The 17,257-nt window shown below is 46.1% G+C and overlaps 1 protein-coding gene across 1 annotated transcript in view; it reads right to left on the bottom strand.

Moving 5' to 3' along the window:
- LOC142775200 (sushi, von Willebrand factor type A, EGF and pentraxin domain-containing protein 1-like) overlaps positions 1-17,257 on the bottom strand; it is a 258,013-nt gene that overhangs the window by 18,752 nt on the left and 222,004 nt on the right. Inside the window, exons 9-12 of the mRNA XM_075876543.1 lie at positions 17,054-17,257; positions 15,759-16,121; positions 11,393-11,668; positions 5,079-5,252 (exon numbers count right to left, since the gene is read on the bottom strand). The exon at positions 17,054-17,257 is cut by the window's right edge and continues 24 nt beyond it. Coding sequence (XP_075732658.1) covers positions 5,079-5,252; positions 11,393-11,668; positions 15,759-16,121; positions 17,054-17,257 — 1,017 coding nt within the window. The remainder of the gene's footprint in view (positions 1-5,078; positions 5,253-11,392; positions 11,669-15,758; positions 16,122-17,053) is intronic.

Genomic DNA, 17,257 nt, shown 5'->3' with positions numbered 1-17,257 from the left:
GTTATATGACCACGCGGCTACGACGTTTCGCATTTAATTTCGCCGCGCTCACAACGTATCCAATCACAGCCGCGTTGCCGCCATTATGCGAGTGCCCCTGGTGGCCACTTATCCTTACATTTATGTGCAATACTTGATAGAAGCAATACAAGCAGCAAGAGAGTACTGCGTGTGCACCCTTGCTGCATTCGAGACTAGAAATTGCCATGCTGCAGGTGGAACGAAAGAACCTGTCCGAAAGAGGACATACGCCCAGGAACACGCCTGTGGGAGGCGCGTGCTGAGTTGGCAAAAAGGTAGCGCGACAATCATGCTGACATCGCTATACTCTTAAAATGTTGACTGAGGGGCGGCACTCACGTGTTCGCACGCGGTGTTTCTTTCATAACCACTGCAAATGACCCACATGTGTTTCCAACGCCAGCGCGTTCCAGTTGCCATTTTTATCAAGGCTGCTATCAGCCTTCCGCGCTGTGTTCATGCCATGGCCGCTGATGAGTGAGCTCGAAGCAAACTCGTCTGCCCGAGAAGCTTAGACTATCCTGCATAGCACCCCTGCTCGTGAGATGAACGTCAGGCCTTACATACAACATTTGCCACTTTCCTGTGAGGGTATCAATGGGTGCCACAGAGCATTATGATTGTTTCTCCCTTTAGTATCTGCTGGGATACTGAATTTGTTTATACACTAACTTATGTCTCTGTTTCTCATTCACAAATTGGCAGATCGTTCACACATTTACACCACGCCTACCATTGGCTCTGGCTAACTAGAGGTGCACTTAGAGAACATGCTGCGGCTTGCGAATTCGAAAGAGCATGTACTCAGGCCCAGACTGATTTGAGCGCAATGTTACAGTGGTAGCCATTAGGAGTGTGGCAAATTAAGTTCCTCCCCAATGCCCTCTTTGCTTGGCGAAGCGAACCCGTGTAGGTAACGAGTTGTAGCAATCAAACAAAGAACTGTGCAGCGCTGATCTGCAGACCATCGCCAACGGAATTTAGGGCAAAGGCGCCCATAAGAATAGACAAAGAGGAAAGTATTGCGAAAGAAGGTGGGGGCTATGAGGTGAGACGGTGCGCAAGCTGCTTTAAGAAAGCTTGCAGTGAACACAAGCATCACGCCATTGTCAACACACATCACAACTTAAAAGAGCACTTATACAAACATGTGTCCGAGTCACAGATGACAACAGAAGCAAGAAAAAAGAAGCGAAGGGTGAATGGGCAGAGATTGGGACACCACCAAAAGGAAAAAAAAAAGGGGGGGGGGGTTCCATCGCACGACTGATACCAGAGGCATAGAAACACGGTGACGCGATCAATAGCGACGAAATTTGGAGCAACACAGCCTATAAAAGGAAAGCATTGTGGTAGGCCCATTGCTCATTATTGTAGTGTGCTTATAATCAGCCAAGCAATTTTGAAAACTCTGCTTCAGTGTTAAATTCAAGGCTCCGGCTTTTTAATGTTTGAATTTCGAAAAACAGTGCGTTAACGAAAACGTGCCCTATTTTCGGGGAGAAAAAAAAGACGTCATTCCATTCCCATTCCACTCCATGCAAAAGGCACCTAATTTCATTCTAATTCAATTGCTCCAAAGTGTTTTCCCCTTTCCATTCCCATTCCATTCCGTGGTCACGAAATTGTGGAATGATTCCGGAGTCATTCGAATTCTGGAGAGGGAAGTCCGCAACACCGAAAGGAGTACACCAGCGACGTATAACCTTAAGTTATTGCGAGCACCACCACCTCTTCAAGCATGTATCCCTCAAAAAGGAGGGGACATGGCTTCCTATTTATAATTTCGACGATTATCACGCCACGAAAGCGTATCATACTTTGCATACGCGGTCACCGTCGACCGATGTATACATGCCAATTTTATTAATTTCGAATGCCCTGCCAGGGTGAAGGGCCCCTCGACTACCGTCGCAGTAAAAAACAAAAAGTAAAAAAAAAACATATCAAATCAGTACGATGATGATGGAGTCCTAAACAACTATTTTTCTCCTATATATCCGGCACGGCATGAACTTTTTCCATTCTAGTTTTATTTTTAAGGATAATTAAGCCAGCCGAGTGAAGCTAAGGCAAAAGCATCGCATCCCCATGCCGTCTACGACAATAAGCACCTTCAACGCGTGTTTAAGTATCCTAAATTATTGTGCCAACAATGCCTCTTATTACATATGCGCTTTTCGAAAACAGGAACAACAAAAATTATTGAAAATTGGCGCCGCTACTTGCGTAATGGCCGCAGAACGTGGCGTAAGTTGTTTTGAATTGAATTTTTTTAAAATAAATAAGCCAACTATATAAGTGTCACGTGAGCTCGCCCCTCACCGTTTGCCGCGAATCGGCGTTGGTAGTTTTGCCTCATGGTGCGTTGCGTAAAATTAGATTTCCTCACGACGCTGCAGCAATGCCCGCAACGGCGATTTGCTGCAAATAGAGGGGCGGCTGTGTATACGGAGGAGCCAAAAGCTTTTGCAGGCTATAAATAAATTTTTCTCAAATTTCGTTCTGCGCAGTTTATTCATGTATGCTCTAAGATTTTCCGCCTTCTTCCCATTCTACGCACATACACACCGGCCCTTCTTCATGAAGCGCAAAAGCAAGTGCAGAGATGTGAGTCGGCCGTATTGACATAAGATCGCCGAAAATCTTGAAGCATGACAGCTCAAATTGTACAGCCATGAGCACACCCATGAAGGTTCTCTTAAAGCTGGAAGAATTCAAGTGTGGAAGCTCAGTATTATGTATACTTGTTTCAAAACCCAATACCAGAAATATGTCACCGCGTACAGGTGCTTGCGTTCTGCTTAAAAATTACTCGACGTGTTGCATTTTTTGCAGGTTATATCGAGAGTGCTATAAGCAGAATTGCAGGTATGTGGAATGGACTTGAAGAATTTGTATGCGTAGCGCTAAGGAAGCAAAATTTTTTTTCGTGCCAATGGGCGTGTGTGAAGTGACCGCCTGCAGAACGCTCAGAATGCGGAATAGCGGGATTCCGATGCGGAACGCTGGTACTTTCGCGTTTTAACTGTATTCCTGCGTGCAAAGTTCACGATGAAGGCCCGCGTTTTCATGCTGCTACCTTGTACATTGGTGGCCTAAGTTGCTACAACGGCATGGTTACGCTAAATCTTTTGCCCGCGCACACTTGAAATTGTGTGTATGTGCAATTCACTGTATTTCACAATGCGATTCGTCAATGGTAATACTTCGTATGTCAATAAATAAATAGAGAAAAAAAAGACCTGATGTTTGACAACAAGCCTGCTTGTTGTCACTCCGGAAGCTATATCGCGCAAACTCGTGGTCTTCAAGCTGTATACGAACATAAGCGCAGCAACCACCAAATTTCTATTTCTTTCTGCTGATGTCCCATGTAATGTACCAAATAAACAGTTTTAATGTATCGTTTTCCTCGTCTGACTTCGCATGCCGCAGCAATTCACACTCACTATCAGCAATATTTTCCTCCACCGCGCTTACTCGGACGCAAATTCGCCAAAATATTACTCACCCGGATTCATGCTGACTCAGATTGAAGACTGGATCGGAGTCTGAGTGAGTCGAATCATGAAAGATTTCACCTACCTATGCTTGGCCCACTAGCGTTGCCAGAATAGAATGGGAAAAAGTTTTTTTTTTGTCCTGCAGGACGCGTTTAGCGCGTAGTGGGCGTCTCCCACGTAGGGATTGACAGGTAATACTTGACATTTTTCTAGGGAAGGGGGGGGGGGAGGTTCAGCTATACTCCATATATGTTCGTGCGTACGTTTGTTATGTGTGTGCTTGTATATATACGCAAGTAAAATTAAAAAAAAAATATGAGGAAAAACTTGACCCCCATCCCCACTACACCTGATTACGCCCATGCTTGGCAGTAACATTGTCGAGGGCGAATTAACATTACCGAATTTCCGTATGGGTTACCTACATTGTTAAAGTTATGGTGGATTTCTAATTTTGCATGATACCGTGCCCATGTGCAGTATAGGAGCAGAGGGCCCGTAAAACAACGTCTTTCGCTTCGGTGTTTTTGGGCCGTGCACAGCAAAAGTTGGCACGCGTAATCACTTATTAACGATAAACATATTTAAGGAGATCTTGGTCCGTATACGTTTAGCTATGGCCACTATTATTCTTTTGTATGATTGATTGATTGATTGATTTGTGGGGTTTAACGTCTCAAAACCACCATTTGATTATGAGAGACGCCGTAGTGGAGGACTCAGGAAATTTTGACCACCTGGGGTTCTTTAACGTGCACCCAAATCTGAGTACACGGGCCTACAACATTTCCGCCTCCATCGGAAATGCAGCCACCACAGCCGGGATTTGATCCCGCGACCTGCGGGTCAGCAGCCGAGTACCTTAGCCACTAGACCACCGTGGCGGGGCCCTCTCTTTTGTATGAAAGCTGTCATGGTACTGTGGTCAACAGTATTAAAACTAGGCAAATAAACTCATATTCTAACTTTCGCACAGTCTCAGTAGTGCAATAAAGAGTGTTCACGAAGTAAAAAAGTTTCCATAACATAAAATTCACACAGACGAAGTGTATACGTACTCACAATAATATGTGCGATTTAACGGCCCAAAACCACCATACGATTATGAAAGACGCTGTATTGGAAGACTCTGGAAATTTAGAGCACCTGCGGTCCTTTAAAGTGCACCCAAATGTGACCACACGGGCCTGCAGCATTTTCGCCTCCATCGAAAATGCAGCCGCCGCAGCTGGGATTCGATCGCGTGACCCGAGCGAGCCGAGTGCCTTAGCCGTTAGAACACTACGACGGGGCTGTAGGTGCATGCACTAGTTAACAATTTTTAAAGTTACCATCACAGCACATCATTCGAGACTTGCGGAGTGTCTCTTCATTGCCGTACTTTGACTGCTTTGGTCTTGCAGCTCGCAGAAATAAGTGCTGCATAAGCACAAAAATACAAGGAACAGCTACTCAAGATTGAGAGCTGATTGATAACGAAAATGCCGGCAATACTTTTTATCTGATTTTCGATAAGGCCATTGCCGCTGCATGGTGAGAGGGTGCGCTTACCTTCGGCGTACTTGCGGGACTTGTGGCTGACCTCCCACTTGGGCGTGCCGTACTTGCGCAGCCAGAGGCACTCCAAGTGCAGGATAGCCCCCGGGTACACGACCAGCTTGCCGTCATTGCTCTGCGCTACCGGCATCACGTGCGGCCGGAAGAGGATCGTCGGAGGCTTTTCCACTGCCAGACATTATTGCGGTCGCACATTAGAAGGGCAGAAACGGTGAGGTCAGGTTTAGCTTTCTACAACACTTGGCACAACGTCAGAGGCAAAATGACGACTGATGACGACGCAGGCCACGATTACTTTTGTGTGCGAACATTTAAAGACAACGGCACCACGAAAAAAGAAGGACAAGATAATAATGAGGTGCAAGACATCTTTTTTTCGACATCTGACGTCCTCACACTTTACAAGCTACTGACATTACGGGTCCGCATGCAGCAAAACCCATCTAGACAACATGCCTCTACTCTGTTTCTCCACTTTGGTTCAGCACTACCGAAGCTATGGGGTGTAAGAAAGCAACACGCTTGCGCGGCGAAACGTAGTCCCACGCACAATTGCCATGAAATTGACATGCAGGGTTGGCTAGAATTGGCGTTTCTTTAGTGCGTTTTAGGTCACATTAATACATAATGTTTATCCTTCTTTGCATTTATTTCTAACGCTTTTAAATATTTGTGCTGGTTACAGCCGTTAACTGTGTTTACAAATCAACATAGCAGCACCCATGCGGAAGTGACCACCCACTCCGATCCGGCGCGGACTTGCTCTAGATACACGCCTACTGCGCTGACAGCAGTAAACAAATGGTGAAATCAGCCATCAATTTTTTTTTCATGTCAGTCAGAGACTAACGCATCAGGTACGTTTTCCCGACATTAGCGAGATATGCTGCTTGCTTAGCCGCTCCAGCTAAGCCTAACACGCCGAGGCAGTGTTCGGATAGCGTCGTCAGCCCAAGAACGCTGCATCTCCAAATATCGGACATGCAACCTCGCACAGCATTCCGTGCGCGTCAGACCCTCCTTCGGTGGAAACAAAAAAGAGAGAAAAGGAGCGTTGCAGCAGGAGACGCGAAGGAACGCGTCGACGGAGAAACAGACATACGAGAGCCACGTACAGCGTAAGGGAGAAAAAAGCCACTAGGTAAAGTTATCCGCCAGCATGAAATTCTACCGATTTTTAGCCGAGCAACACATTCACGCTTTTTCAAACCGCAGCATAGTTGCTTGTTTATTAGCTTTACTGCATTTTTAAGTTCATAAACTAGCCATAATAACTACTATTCATTGCGCAGCCGCCGTGTATGCGATGAGCAGATGGGTGCCAATGAATACATGTGGAGGGGATAAGCGCCATTCCTATTGGCTCAAGAGCGTGTAGCCTCCACAGTGCTGAAGGGAACTTCTGAAACAGAATATAGAGACAGTGATCATAATACTACTCGAGTGTCCCTTGTCGCGCTGGCAGGAAATGACTTAGCTGTGACAACGACCCTATCAGTTAAACACACTGTCCACCTTTTTAGAACACAGTATGAAGTACCTGAAAAAAGCTTGTAAATTAAATCATCAAGAAGTGGGTGTACTGTAAAATAACCGAAGCATACAATATTCAAGACAGTTTCATCTTCTGTCACTGCAGCTTGTTCGATAATGGGGAATTAGGTTGCTGACTGAACTGCCACCGGCGGCAAGTTGCCCTTTCGTCCACTATCATTTGCCTTCCCCATTAAAGCCATGAGAGTCAGTGTGGTGTTCTCGTTACACGCCTAAATCATACGTTACTTTTTTTTAATTTTACGAGCAGAATATGTCATGTCAAGACAATTCATTTGAACCAGAGTTCATTTGAGGAAATCTGCATTTCCACGTATGTATGTATGTATGTATGTATGTATGTATGTATGTATGTATGTATGTATGTATGTATGTATGTATGTATGTATGTATGTATGTATGTATGTATGTATGTATGTATGTATGTATGTGTGGGAGTATGTATGTGTAGGAGTATGCATGCATGTATGCATATATGTATGTATGCATGTATGCATGTATGTATGTATGTATGTAGGTATGTATGGGTGTATGTATGTATGTATGTATGTATGTATGTATGTATGTATGTATGTATGTATGTATGTATGCACGTAAGCGTGTGCGTAGGTATGTCATAGCATACTACTTATCGATTGATATGTGGGGTTTAACGTCCCAAAACCACTATATGATTATGAGAGACGCCGTAGTGGAGGCCTCCGGAAATTTAGGCCGCCTGGGGTTCTTTAACCTGCACCCAAATCTGAGCACACGGGCTCACAACATTTCCGCCTCCATCGGAAATGCAGCCGCCGCAGCCGGGATTCGAACCCGCGCCCTGCGTGTCAGCAGCCGAGTACCTTAGCCACTAGACCACCGCAGCGGGGCAAAACTCATCCCTCCTTTATATGATGCCCATTCGTTAAAGGGCCCTAACCAAGGCCACATAGGAAATTTAGTCAAACACTGGAAACAGTTGATTTATTACGAGCTGAGATAACCAATATTTTGAAGCGTCGCGAAAGCAGGAATTGAGCTTGATACCCTTGCAACTCGCCCCGTTTAAGGGTACGCAACGCATATTCCTTTCCTAAACACGGCCCATCCCGAGTGCCCACGAACAAGCTGCCAAGCTTTGTTTGGCGGTCCCTACGTGGGACTTGCCGGGTGGCGCGTGGTCTCCCCTGCGTCCTCTTTGGACTAAAATAGAGTTTTCATCATCATGATTCCCTGCCTTTTCTCGCATTGGAGTCATGTTATCACATGGCGCAGACGCATAATCACTCCAAGCACTCGTCATGTCACGTGCGCATGACGTTGACGAGCATGCAAACGTCGTCTTGTTTCGACGTTCTCTGGGGTGCACTACCGGTATCCGAGGTATGGAAACATCAGTAGTCGAACGTAAGGTGAGGCTGGTCCGGATCATGGATCCATACGGGGGGAACGCGTAGCTGGAGCTCCCCTAATACCTCTCTTCCCCCCCCCCCCCCCCCAGCAAGTATAGTCGAAACACAGCACACATGTTCCCAGTCTCCTTGCCCTCCTGGAGGAACTTAATTTTCGTGGTACACCCCTCCCTACCCCGCCGCAGCGAAAAATCCTGGCGCTGCCACTGCTGTCAAGAAAAAAGCAGAAACCCCTTCCTTTAGCAAACTACGATTAAAAACAGTTCTCAAATGAAATGATGACCTATTTCACAAATCGAATTGCATACATTATCAGCATTAAGGTTGCCTACCGTTGCTGGTTTCCACGGTAATCTAGTTGTGAATGTACTCGGCTGCTGACCCGCAAGTCGTAGGAACAAATCCCGTATGCTTAGATTGTGGCACACGTTAAAGAATCCTAGGTGGCCGAAATTTTCGGAGCCCTCCACTACAGCGTTTGGGACTTTAAAGCAGAACAGTTCAGAGTTGGTGCAATTGCGTTGAAGATCACGTATTCTAACACCAGGCCCACTATCTACGGGGAAAGCTGTAACTGGCAGTTTGTGATGAGAGCGCTTTGCGATGATAAATTTATCAGCCTTAAAGTACCCTTAAACCACACCAAATTCAACGGTGTGAGGGTAGTTTCTTTCTCGCCTTCGCTCTATACACTTCTTACAAGCTCTCCTCCTCACCACTTATTAAAAAATAAATAAAACATCTGGAGTATCAACACTAATCGTTAAGCAATGCAGTCAAGATATGGCGCTTTTCGTTAAACGCTGTTATCTTTGCTTGAAGGTGTTAGGGACTCGGGGTTGATGGCATCTCACCGCTGCCACCAGTTGTAAAGGGTGTGGAAGGCTCAGCGTGTTTTTTTTTAATGGTAGCTGGCTCGCCGCCGTCGTCCACACAGCCGATGATCACCAGTGAGGAGACACGTTCTTAGAGATGGAACGAAGGCTTATTTACATGATGCAAGAGAAATGAAACTGTACAGTGATTCAGCAATTAAAGTATGTACAAAATGTCTTCGGCTTTTATAGCCCGTCGTTTCCTTATACGGCAGTCCGAAGAAGGCGACGACCACTGTTGCCATGAATCAGGTGACATTAAGTCTCAGTGATCCACCTGCCAGAAAGGGTGCAGACATTTAACCACTCGACTGATGAGGAACACGGGCGAAAATGTCCAATGGGTAACACGAGTGTACCACACAATGATGCACCCGACCCATGCCTTGGAGACATCACAGGGCGAGGAGGTAGAGTCCCGTGAAGGGTGAAAGTTGAACTCCTCTGTGGGGAAGATGGCCACTGACACGAACGTCAGCAGCGGTCCATGTCTGCGTTCAGGTACAGGGTTCTAGAACCTTGTTGAACTAGGCAGTCGAGGTGCTCGATTCCTGAGAACTGCTACTGCTGTGTCGTCCCACGCTTCCGAACCATCAGTGCTTTGTCACGACCTCGCGTAGGTGACAATGGCTGAGGGGAGAGGTTGACTCTTAGAACTGCAACACTTACGCCATCTCACGCTGTTCAACCAACACCCCCTAGATTTTTAGTCTCTGTTGGTTCAACGCAGCTCATCAAAGGGTTGTTCGCGAGGTTTCCGCCGAGTTAATTGAAACCCGACCACAGCGAACTGCCTGGCCCACCTACAATGCAGGGTCGTACGTGGTGCTACCGACCGGGTGCCGATATTGGCGTGAAAGCATTCTTGCAGACCAGCTCACGCACAATGGCGTCTGCTATGATGAAATGTGGGTCAAACGTAGCAACGGTCGCAAGGCAGATAATGAAGTGAAATCAGTTTATCGCCCACTATGGTCACGAGAGACGAGGCATAACGGGCGTGCGTCTGCATGGCAAAGCTATACGTAGGAGGCAATTCACAACACGTATCTCCAGAGCTTATTCCATCCCGAAGTCATGTGAACAGAGTGCTGGCGCCACGAAAGTCGCCACAAAAACGGGAGATGCCGAGGGAGAAGTAAGAGTTCGTTTTTATTATTTTCAGAGGTTGTTTAGGGACCCTTAAAGGGGTACTGACACAAACTTTTAGGGCCGAGATCGCCTGTGGGGTTGATCCTCGTGAACATTTGTATATCACCTGCAAGATAGCAACAGCGAACATAGCTTGGAAAGTATTTTAAATCAATTTTGAAGTTTGTGTGAGCGACTGACTCTATAGCGCTATAGACACCCTCGGAGGTGACCCCGAAGTGACCCCGAGGTGACCCCCTACTTCCCTCACGTCACCACGCTACGGCCAACAAAACAAGTTATGATGACGTCATAGCCATCATTTTTCTTTTGCCACGTTAGTTCCCGAAGTCTATATTTCTCGGCGGCTTGTTGCGAGTGCGTGGCCGTGTCGCACGCTTAAAAAGTTTTGTGTTTGGCAACATTCCAGTGCCATTTTCTATTCGAAAGTAATTTTGGATGCGGATCGTGCGGAAGTACATCCCAGTTCTGTGTGCTGACATGGTGAAGGCTTGCACACGCTATGTGGCGACAGGTGCACCCAGTTGTTGGAACTCTCTCAAACACAAACTGAAACTGATGGAATGAGGGGCCTGTAAATAATTATCTCTCGTGTGCTGCAGCAAACAATGTGTCGTGGCATGACTAAGAACCCTACAGCAACGCATTGCAGCAGAAAAAAACGCGAGGCCAAGTTTTTTGTGTCAGTACCCCTTTAAGCTTCCCCAGGACAACAGACGCGTTCGTCTGTTATGTGGTTGACAACGTTTATTTCACCATAAAAACTACGTTTTACCACTGATTTAGAGAGAGTTTCCCGCGTTCGGAATCACGTACGACAGACGCCCGCCTCCACCGGTCTGCCAAAGCTTTCTGTTGCTGTTCGCCCCCATTGCATCCCATGAAAAAATAATGTGACCATCTCTAGAAAGTTATTGCTCTTAAAAGTGCACAAGCGACATTGCCAATGGTGTATGCACCGATATTTAGAGAATAGTTTGTTGCCTTCATGTAATTAGGACCTCCAATGGCGCAGTTTCTGCTTGCCCCCTCCCCACTTTTTTTCAGATGAAACCATGCAATCGTTTAAATAAAACTACCTCTGACAATCTTTTTTACACATATGATTTTATAACTTTCGTAAGAATGTAAACGTTTCTCTATGGTGCATGTTTCGCACACAGACTTGAACCACGGGATGATTGACGTTATATTGACATATGATCTAATGTGCTTTGCAGTACAACTTCGCAATGATTCTAGGTATTTGTTCTCTCAGTGCTGAATCCATCAGTACATCAAGGCTTGCGGTAAGCTCGTATTAAAACTGTAGATAACTTGTGTTTCAGACACTTACGCGCGTAGTCGTTCTCCTGGGAGAGTCCGAAGCAGGAGGGCTTGACGCCATCCCAGTCGCCGTAAACGCAGCGTCGGCGTACGCTGCCCACCAGACTGTATTTGCCGATGTCCTTGCAGCGGAAGACGAGCTCAGAACCTGGCGGAAAGTGGAGCGTGTCGTCCGTGATGCGTCGGTCGCCCTGAAAGGCCTCTAGGTTGGGCTCCGTGTTGCGGAACACGCAGGACCGATTGCGCCGCTCTTCCTTGGGCACCGACAGCTGCTGGGCTCCGTCCTCTGCGCCAGCACACATCGCCTTATTAGTGCGTATCAGCCGGTTTACAGCCGATAGCCGTGTACGAGCTTAATGTCCCGGGTAACAAAATGTATTGCTCTTGCACCAGTTGAAACCTCCATATTGAAGCAAAGGATTATACAACTCATGCTTGCTCAACAGAAATAATAAAACTTGCATAATTCTCGAACTTCGCGATTTGAAAGTGGTCTCTGATAGCGTGTCTCTGAAATTCAGGGACGGTATATTAATCGATATCAGGGATATTTTAGCAGATGTTGGTGATATATGTCTTAAATGAAGTGCTGGTTCTGTCGAGTGGACTTGACTTCCTCATTGATCTACTTCTTTTTATGCATTCGAACACGTGCCCTAAAGTAATGCAACTTGAAAGTAAAGACTGTAATTCCCGTAATGGGAGAAATGATATTTGAACTTTTTCCTTGTAGCTCACGTCCGCCTATTGGCAAGTAACCGATCTGCAAAAGCGAAGGGAGCCTGCAGATAGAACAGTGTCTTTTTCAAAGTTGCCACCTGTCCTGTTTTAGACCAGCCTGGCAGGTTTTTGTGCAGTGGGCCGGGTGCCAGTGCATACGTAAGACCGACATCGTAGGCGGGTCTTTTGGTCTTCCTATTGCGATTAATATTTTTCACATTTTATTTAGCGTAAATGCAGCGACTTCGAAGATACTAAATACCTTGTGTTAGATAACCAAAGCTCTCATACAATCTTCAACCTATTCCTATATTGTAACTATAAAAACTCGAAGTAAGACTCTTCCAGCTATAAGGGGCATTTAACTGTAGCAAAAAATCAACATCAGCTGTTATGTTCTTGCGTCATATAAGCGCAAATTCTTCGCGTGCAGTGAAAATTACGCCAGTGCTTTTTCCGAGAGACTGTAAACCTCAACGTGAAAATGAAGGCTGGTTACTGGCCACGCATGACAAGAGTTACAAATAATTGCGCCAATTTTGTCCTAAACAGACGTAACATACGTATACGGGAGTTATTTATTTTTATGCGAACAAGATAGCTGGTTCTCTCTTGTCTTTTTTTTTTTCGTACTGGTACATTACCCTAATTTCTGACTAGGCAAACAATGTTACAACACATTTTGACATTGTGCGTCAGATACTATACATGACATCTTTTTTTATATCGGCATGAAGTAGTCGTTTTTTTGCAGTGGTAATGTGGTAACTTTAGTGGATTTAAAATAAAAGAGTTTGGAGATTACAAAAAAAAAACAAGCAGTCATTTAATGCCTTTATTTGACGCACACGAATTAAAAAAAAGCAAAAAATGTGAAACGACCTTGCGTCGAGGTAGCTAACTCAAGAAAAGTGGCCGCCAGTTGAAAATATTGCTGCAACCTTTTTTGGTGCTGGGAACGTTACAAAAATGACGTTTAGTTGTAAAGCGTTATGATAACGTTAAGTCGCTTACCTTGAATATACAAACTCCCGTGACGTAGAAAATAATTTTCCCAAAAGTGCACGTGGACGCCCCGTGTATCTGAAATGGGATATCCTTTGCAGTCATAGCCCTCCCCTCCCGTCTACCCTTCTCTATCTCTGTCTGCTCCACTCGATGTTTGTATGCACGCCAGCACCTCGAAAAAAAAGTGTCTATCTTTCTTTTCTTCTCTCCTAAATTCTAGCACATGATACCCTGCCCTAAGGTAAATCTGACTCATGATCACAGTTTTTTTTGTTTTTTTAGGCGTGGCCGCCTTGACTGCTAGGGGCGCTGTCTGTGACCAGAAAATAGCGCTACAATTGTATCAATCAGTTGTGCTCTCTGGCTTGATGTAAGAACTGCCTATTTTGAAAGTGCCACTAAGTTTGATGTATCAACTCGAACGGGACCATCATGTTGCCCCCCAAAAAATATTTGGCTTACTTCGCGATGCGCAGTCTCTTCCTCTACTAACCGTAGCACACAAGTTACACGTGAGGTTTCAGGCTGACCAGAGAGCGCTGCACCATATCGAGCGCACGAACAGAGCACCAAAATGTAATCCACCTATTATTCGCCTCAAAGCTCTTGCATGGGGAAAATGGCGGCATTGTTTACCACAATTAAGCGCAGATCAGAAGATTATACTTCTTTGAAAACTCAAAAAAAGCGTAACATATACGCATCTTCCCAAATAATCTTTCTATTCCCGGAATGTTGATAAAGTCTGACCAGCTAGTTTCGACACTATTTTAATTGGCCCAGTCGCGCCTACATGAAAGTGACTTTAGAATATGTATACAATGACGACCAAGATGACTCTGCAGGTTTCTTTTGCCATTTTACTGACGTCTGACGGGTGCTTTGTGTACCGCATTTATCGTCTTCAACGACAGCGGAACTATAGCTACAAGATGTTGTGCTGAAATACGTACAAGAAGAACTCGAATAATCGAACTACATATTCCCGTGCTGCCTTTAACAGATTGCTAAGAAAAGACTCCATTTGCCCAATTATATGCAGCATTATTGAATCTGCCACAGAACTCATTGCTCGTGGGGTGTCCCTAATTTGTTAGTGGAAGCCTTCATATGTTGGCATTCCTGGGAACGAAGAGGCCGATCGCCTCACTTCAACTTGTGCATACGAGTGCGACTGCCGAGAAATTTCATGCCAGTTGTCTGCTGATTGTCTGCTGGTTCACCGACATCTTCAAAAGTAGCATTCTGACCAGCGTGTCAAGTGGACTGTTTCCTGTTGGTATGCGTGGTAGTGAATTGAGTCATCGTGACAGAGCCCTGCTATATAAGGTAAGAGTTGGTTCTGTGTCGGTGCGCGAACGATTATACCGCTAAGGACGTGCTGACATCCCGATATGTTCATCGTGTGGCTCCTATCAGGCACTAAAACGCGTAATTTTAGCATGCCCTACGTTCGTTGTGCAGCGAGCACTACTCAGAAAGGACTATTGCCTGATTGGACTAAGGTGCACGACCCTTGACTACTGCTTCGCCCCAGAAGGATGTGCTCCTAGGCATCACCAGACCCATACATTCATTTTAAATTTCTTAAAGAAAAGGGACTTGGCGTCGCGCTTATAGATATTTTCGTGTGTCGATTTATTTGTGTTTGCGTGTGTGTTATTTTTTCCTCTTTTTTACTTTCCTTTTCTCTCGCCTTTTTTCTTCCCTCCTGCCTCCCTTTCCTCTTGTCTCCCTTACCGAAAGAGCAGGCAGGCGTAGTGCCCCTATAGGTGACAGTTGTCAGCCTGTTCCTTCCCTATTTCCTCTGTGCTCTTCGTGTTTTCTATGAAAACAAAATGGGTAGATAAATAAATAAATGAACAAAATAAATAGTATTCCCTACAGTGTAAATTAAATAAAAATATGTAACTTTGTCATATCTGGCGTCTAGGCTATTAAAATCTTAAGATAGCACTGAGTTGAGCGGACATAAAAGGGTGAAAAGGTACAGGCTTAGAGAGGAAGAAGACAGTTGGATTGCGCTTTCCTTTTCTCACAGAGTCGCGTGCCCTCAGGATGCAGTTTTCTGTGCTTCTCGATGTTACCGTCGCGGAGTATTCATTTGTTACAGTGCGAGGGAGATACAAACACTTTACCAGCCCGACATGCTGTTTCCAACGACGCACCGCAATCGCGAAAGGCAAGCATTCGAAGCGGGCACGCATGAAAATCCAACAGAAAACGTTGTCGCTTTTTTGGCAGCCTCGAGACAACGAAACGTCGAGTGAGAAGTGAAGCGTTTTAAGCGAAGATTGAGCAAGAGCGACAGACATGACTTCACATAAATCACGAAAGCACTCTGAAAAAACAAAAGTGTTCGTGTCTACCCTTCTTGCTCATGTGCATTATACAGAAATTTCCAATGATGCTTTTGTGAAATAAGGTAATAATGGTCAGGAGAAAATGTATCCAAAGCTTTATGATGTACTAACTTTCTTGGACGCACCTGCTTACAACTGTTCCATGCAGAAACACTACTGAAATGGTCGCTGGTGACATGCGGTGACAGAAACGCTCGTGCATGAACTGTTACGCGACACGGATATCTCAGACTTGATGTGCTTGGAAGGAACGCCATTTAAAGAGCGTAAGACATGTTTGCTAACCACACTTCTCGGGGCGGCCCAGCCAGCTGCCGTCCTCACACAGGAGCTTCCAGGTGCTCCTCTTGCCGCCTCCCGCGCTGTCGATGCAGCGGAAGACCACTTCCGTGCCGTGAGGGAACTGCAACAGGCCTCTGGAGTCTTCCTCCCCGTCCTCCTCGGATTTCGACGGTGACGAGGACCGGTAGGCGAGCGCGTTGTGCAGTCGCTCCGGAGCGCTGCAGGGCTTGTCCGAAGGCGGCGGTGGCGTTGCGCGGCGCGGGACGGCGTCACCTCCACTGGGGGGCCCCGGGGACGCTGTAGACCACTGAGCCTCCTCCACCGCCGCCACGGGTACCGACTCCGGTCGTGGCGCCTCCTCCGGTGCTGTGGGACGCAACAGTCACGCTACACCATTCGCTGACCATTTCAGAAAACCGCCGCATCTGGCGCGACGGACAAATGACATGGGAGTTTACGAAAGTCTTTTTTTTTTGCTAAAAATAAGCTAGTGCACTTTCGCATCATGACCCATGGGCGCCTTTTTTCTAAGAAAAGTCCTTAAAATGCTAACTTCTGGCACAACGTTGTTAACGGGAAGAGAACTAAAACAAGGCGTCTCGCATTTTTTTCTATTCCATTCAAACTGTAGTGTCCATATTTACACAGACCTCTTAAAGTAAAATTGTTTATAAGAGAAAATGTTAGCCAATCTTGATACCAGAGTGGCCAAGAGAAAAGAACACCTACACATGTGAAGCGCGGTGTATTTGGCTGTATAGATGAACTCGCTAAAAACAGGCGCTAACTCGTTTCTGCTGCCATCGACTAGTAGTGTATGCTGCACATATAAAATGTTTTGCCATCGCGTTCATCTGAGAGCGAAGAAAGACGATACGCTATGGCGTCGAATTCGTGTAAAGGCGGCTGTGACGAACATCGAATACGACTCCAGTTTAACCAAGTGGTGCTTCAAGGTTCCCAGTTGGTAGATGTCTTGGTGACCCTCCTTTTAACTTTATGAACGCCGCGGTAGTATATAAAGAAGCTCTCACGCGGTTGGCCATTCATGACACACTTTACGCGTAACATCGCTAATCGAAATCAACGTGACCCTTAAATGTGCCCAATTTATTTATTCTTACGTGGTCAATCATTGTTTAGTTACTCGCTGATAAATATTTTTTCAGGACTATATTTTACAAACAAGAAAGCGGTGGAATGTGAATTCGTTTTTTTTTCTTTTCTGAGTCGCCTTAGAGTCCAAGTCGCGCCAATGTGTAGCGCCTTGAGTGGCGTGAGGTGAGCATGCATAGCACCTGCGCCCAGGCTGGAGCTGGTTGCCGAAGGCTTCTGCGGCGGTGGCAGGCAGGTTGGTGGAGCCGGTTGCAATCGGCCCATGCGGCAGCGAAGTGGTGACGGCGGCCATTGGCGCAGGTGCGGTTCGTCGCAGGCGTACTCGACCGACGAGCCCGGCGATATGGTTAGGCCCGTCCGGTATCCGCCCAGGTAGCGGCCGCCCC

Source organism: Rhipicephalus microplus, chromosome X (genome assembly GCF_043290135.1).
Source record: "Rhipicephalus microplus isolate Deutch F79 chromosome X, USDA_Rmic, whole genome shotgun sequence".
NCBI lineage: Eukaryota > Metazoa > Arthropoda > Arachnida > Ixodida > Ixodidae > Rhipicephalus > Rhipicephalus microplus.
Note: the sequence above shows the minus strand (reverse complement) of the source record. Positions and strands in the feature narration are given on the sequence as shown.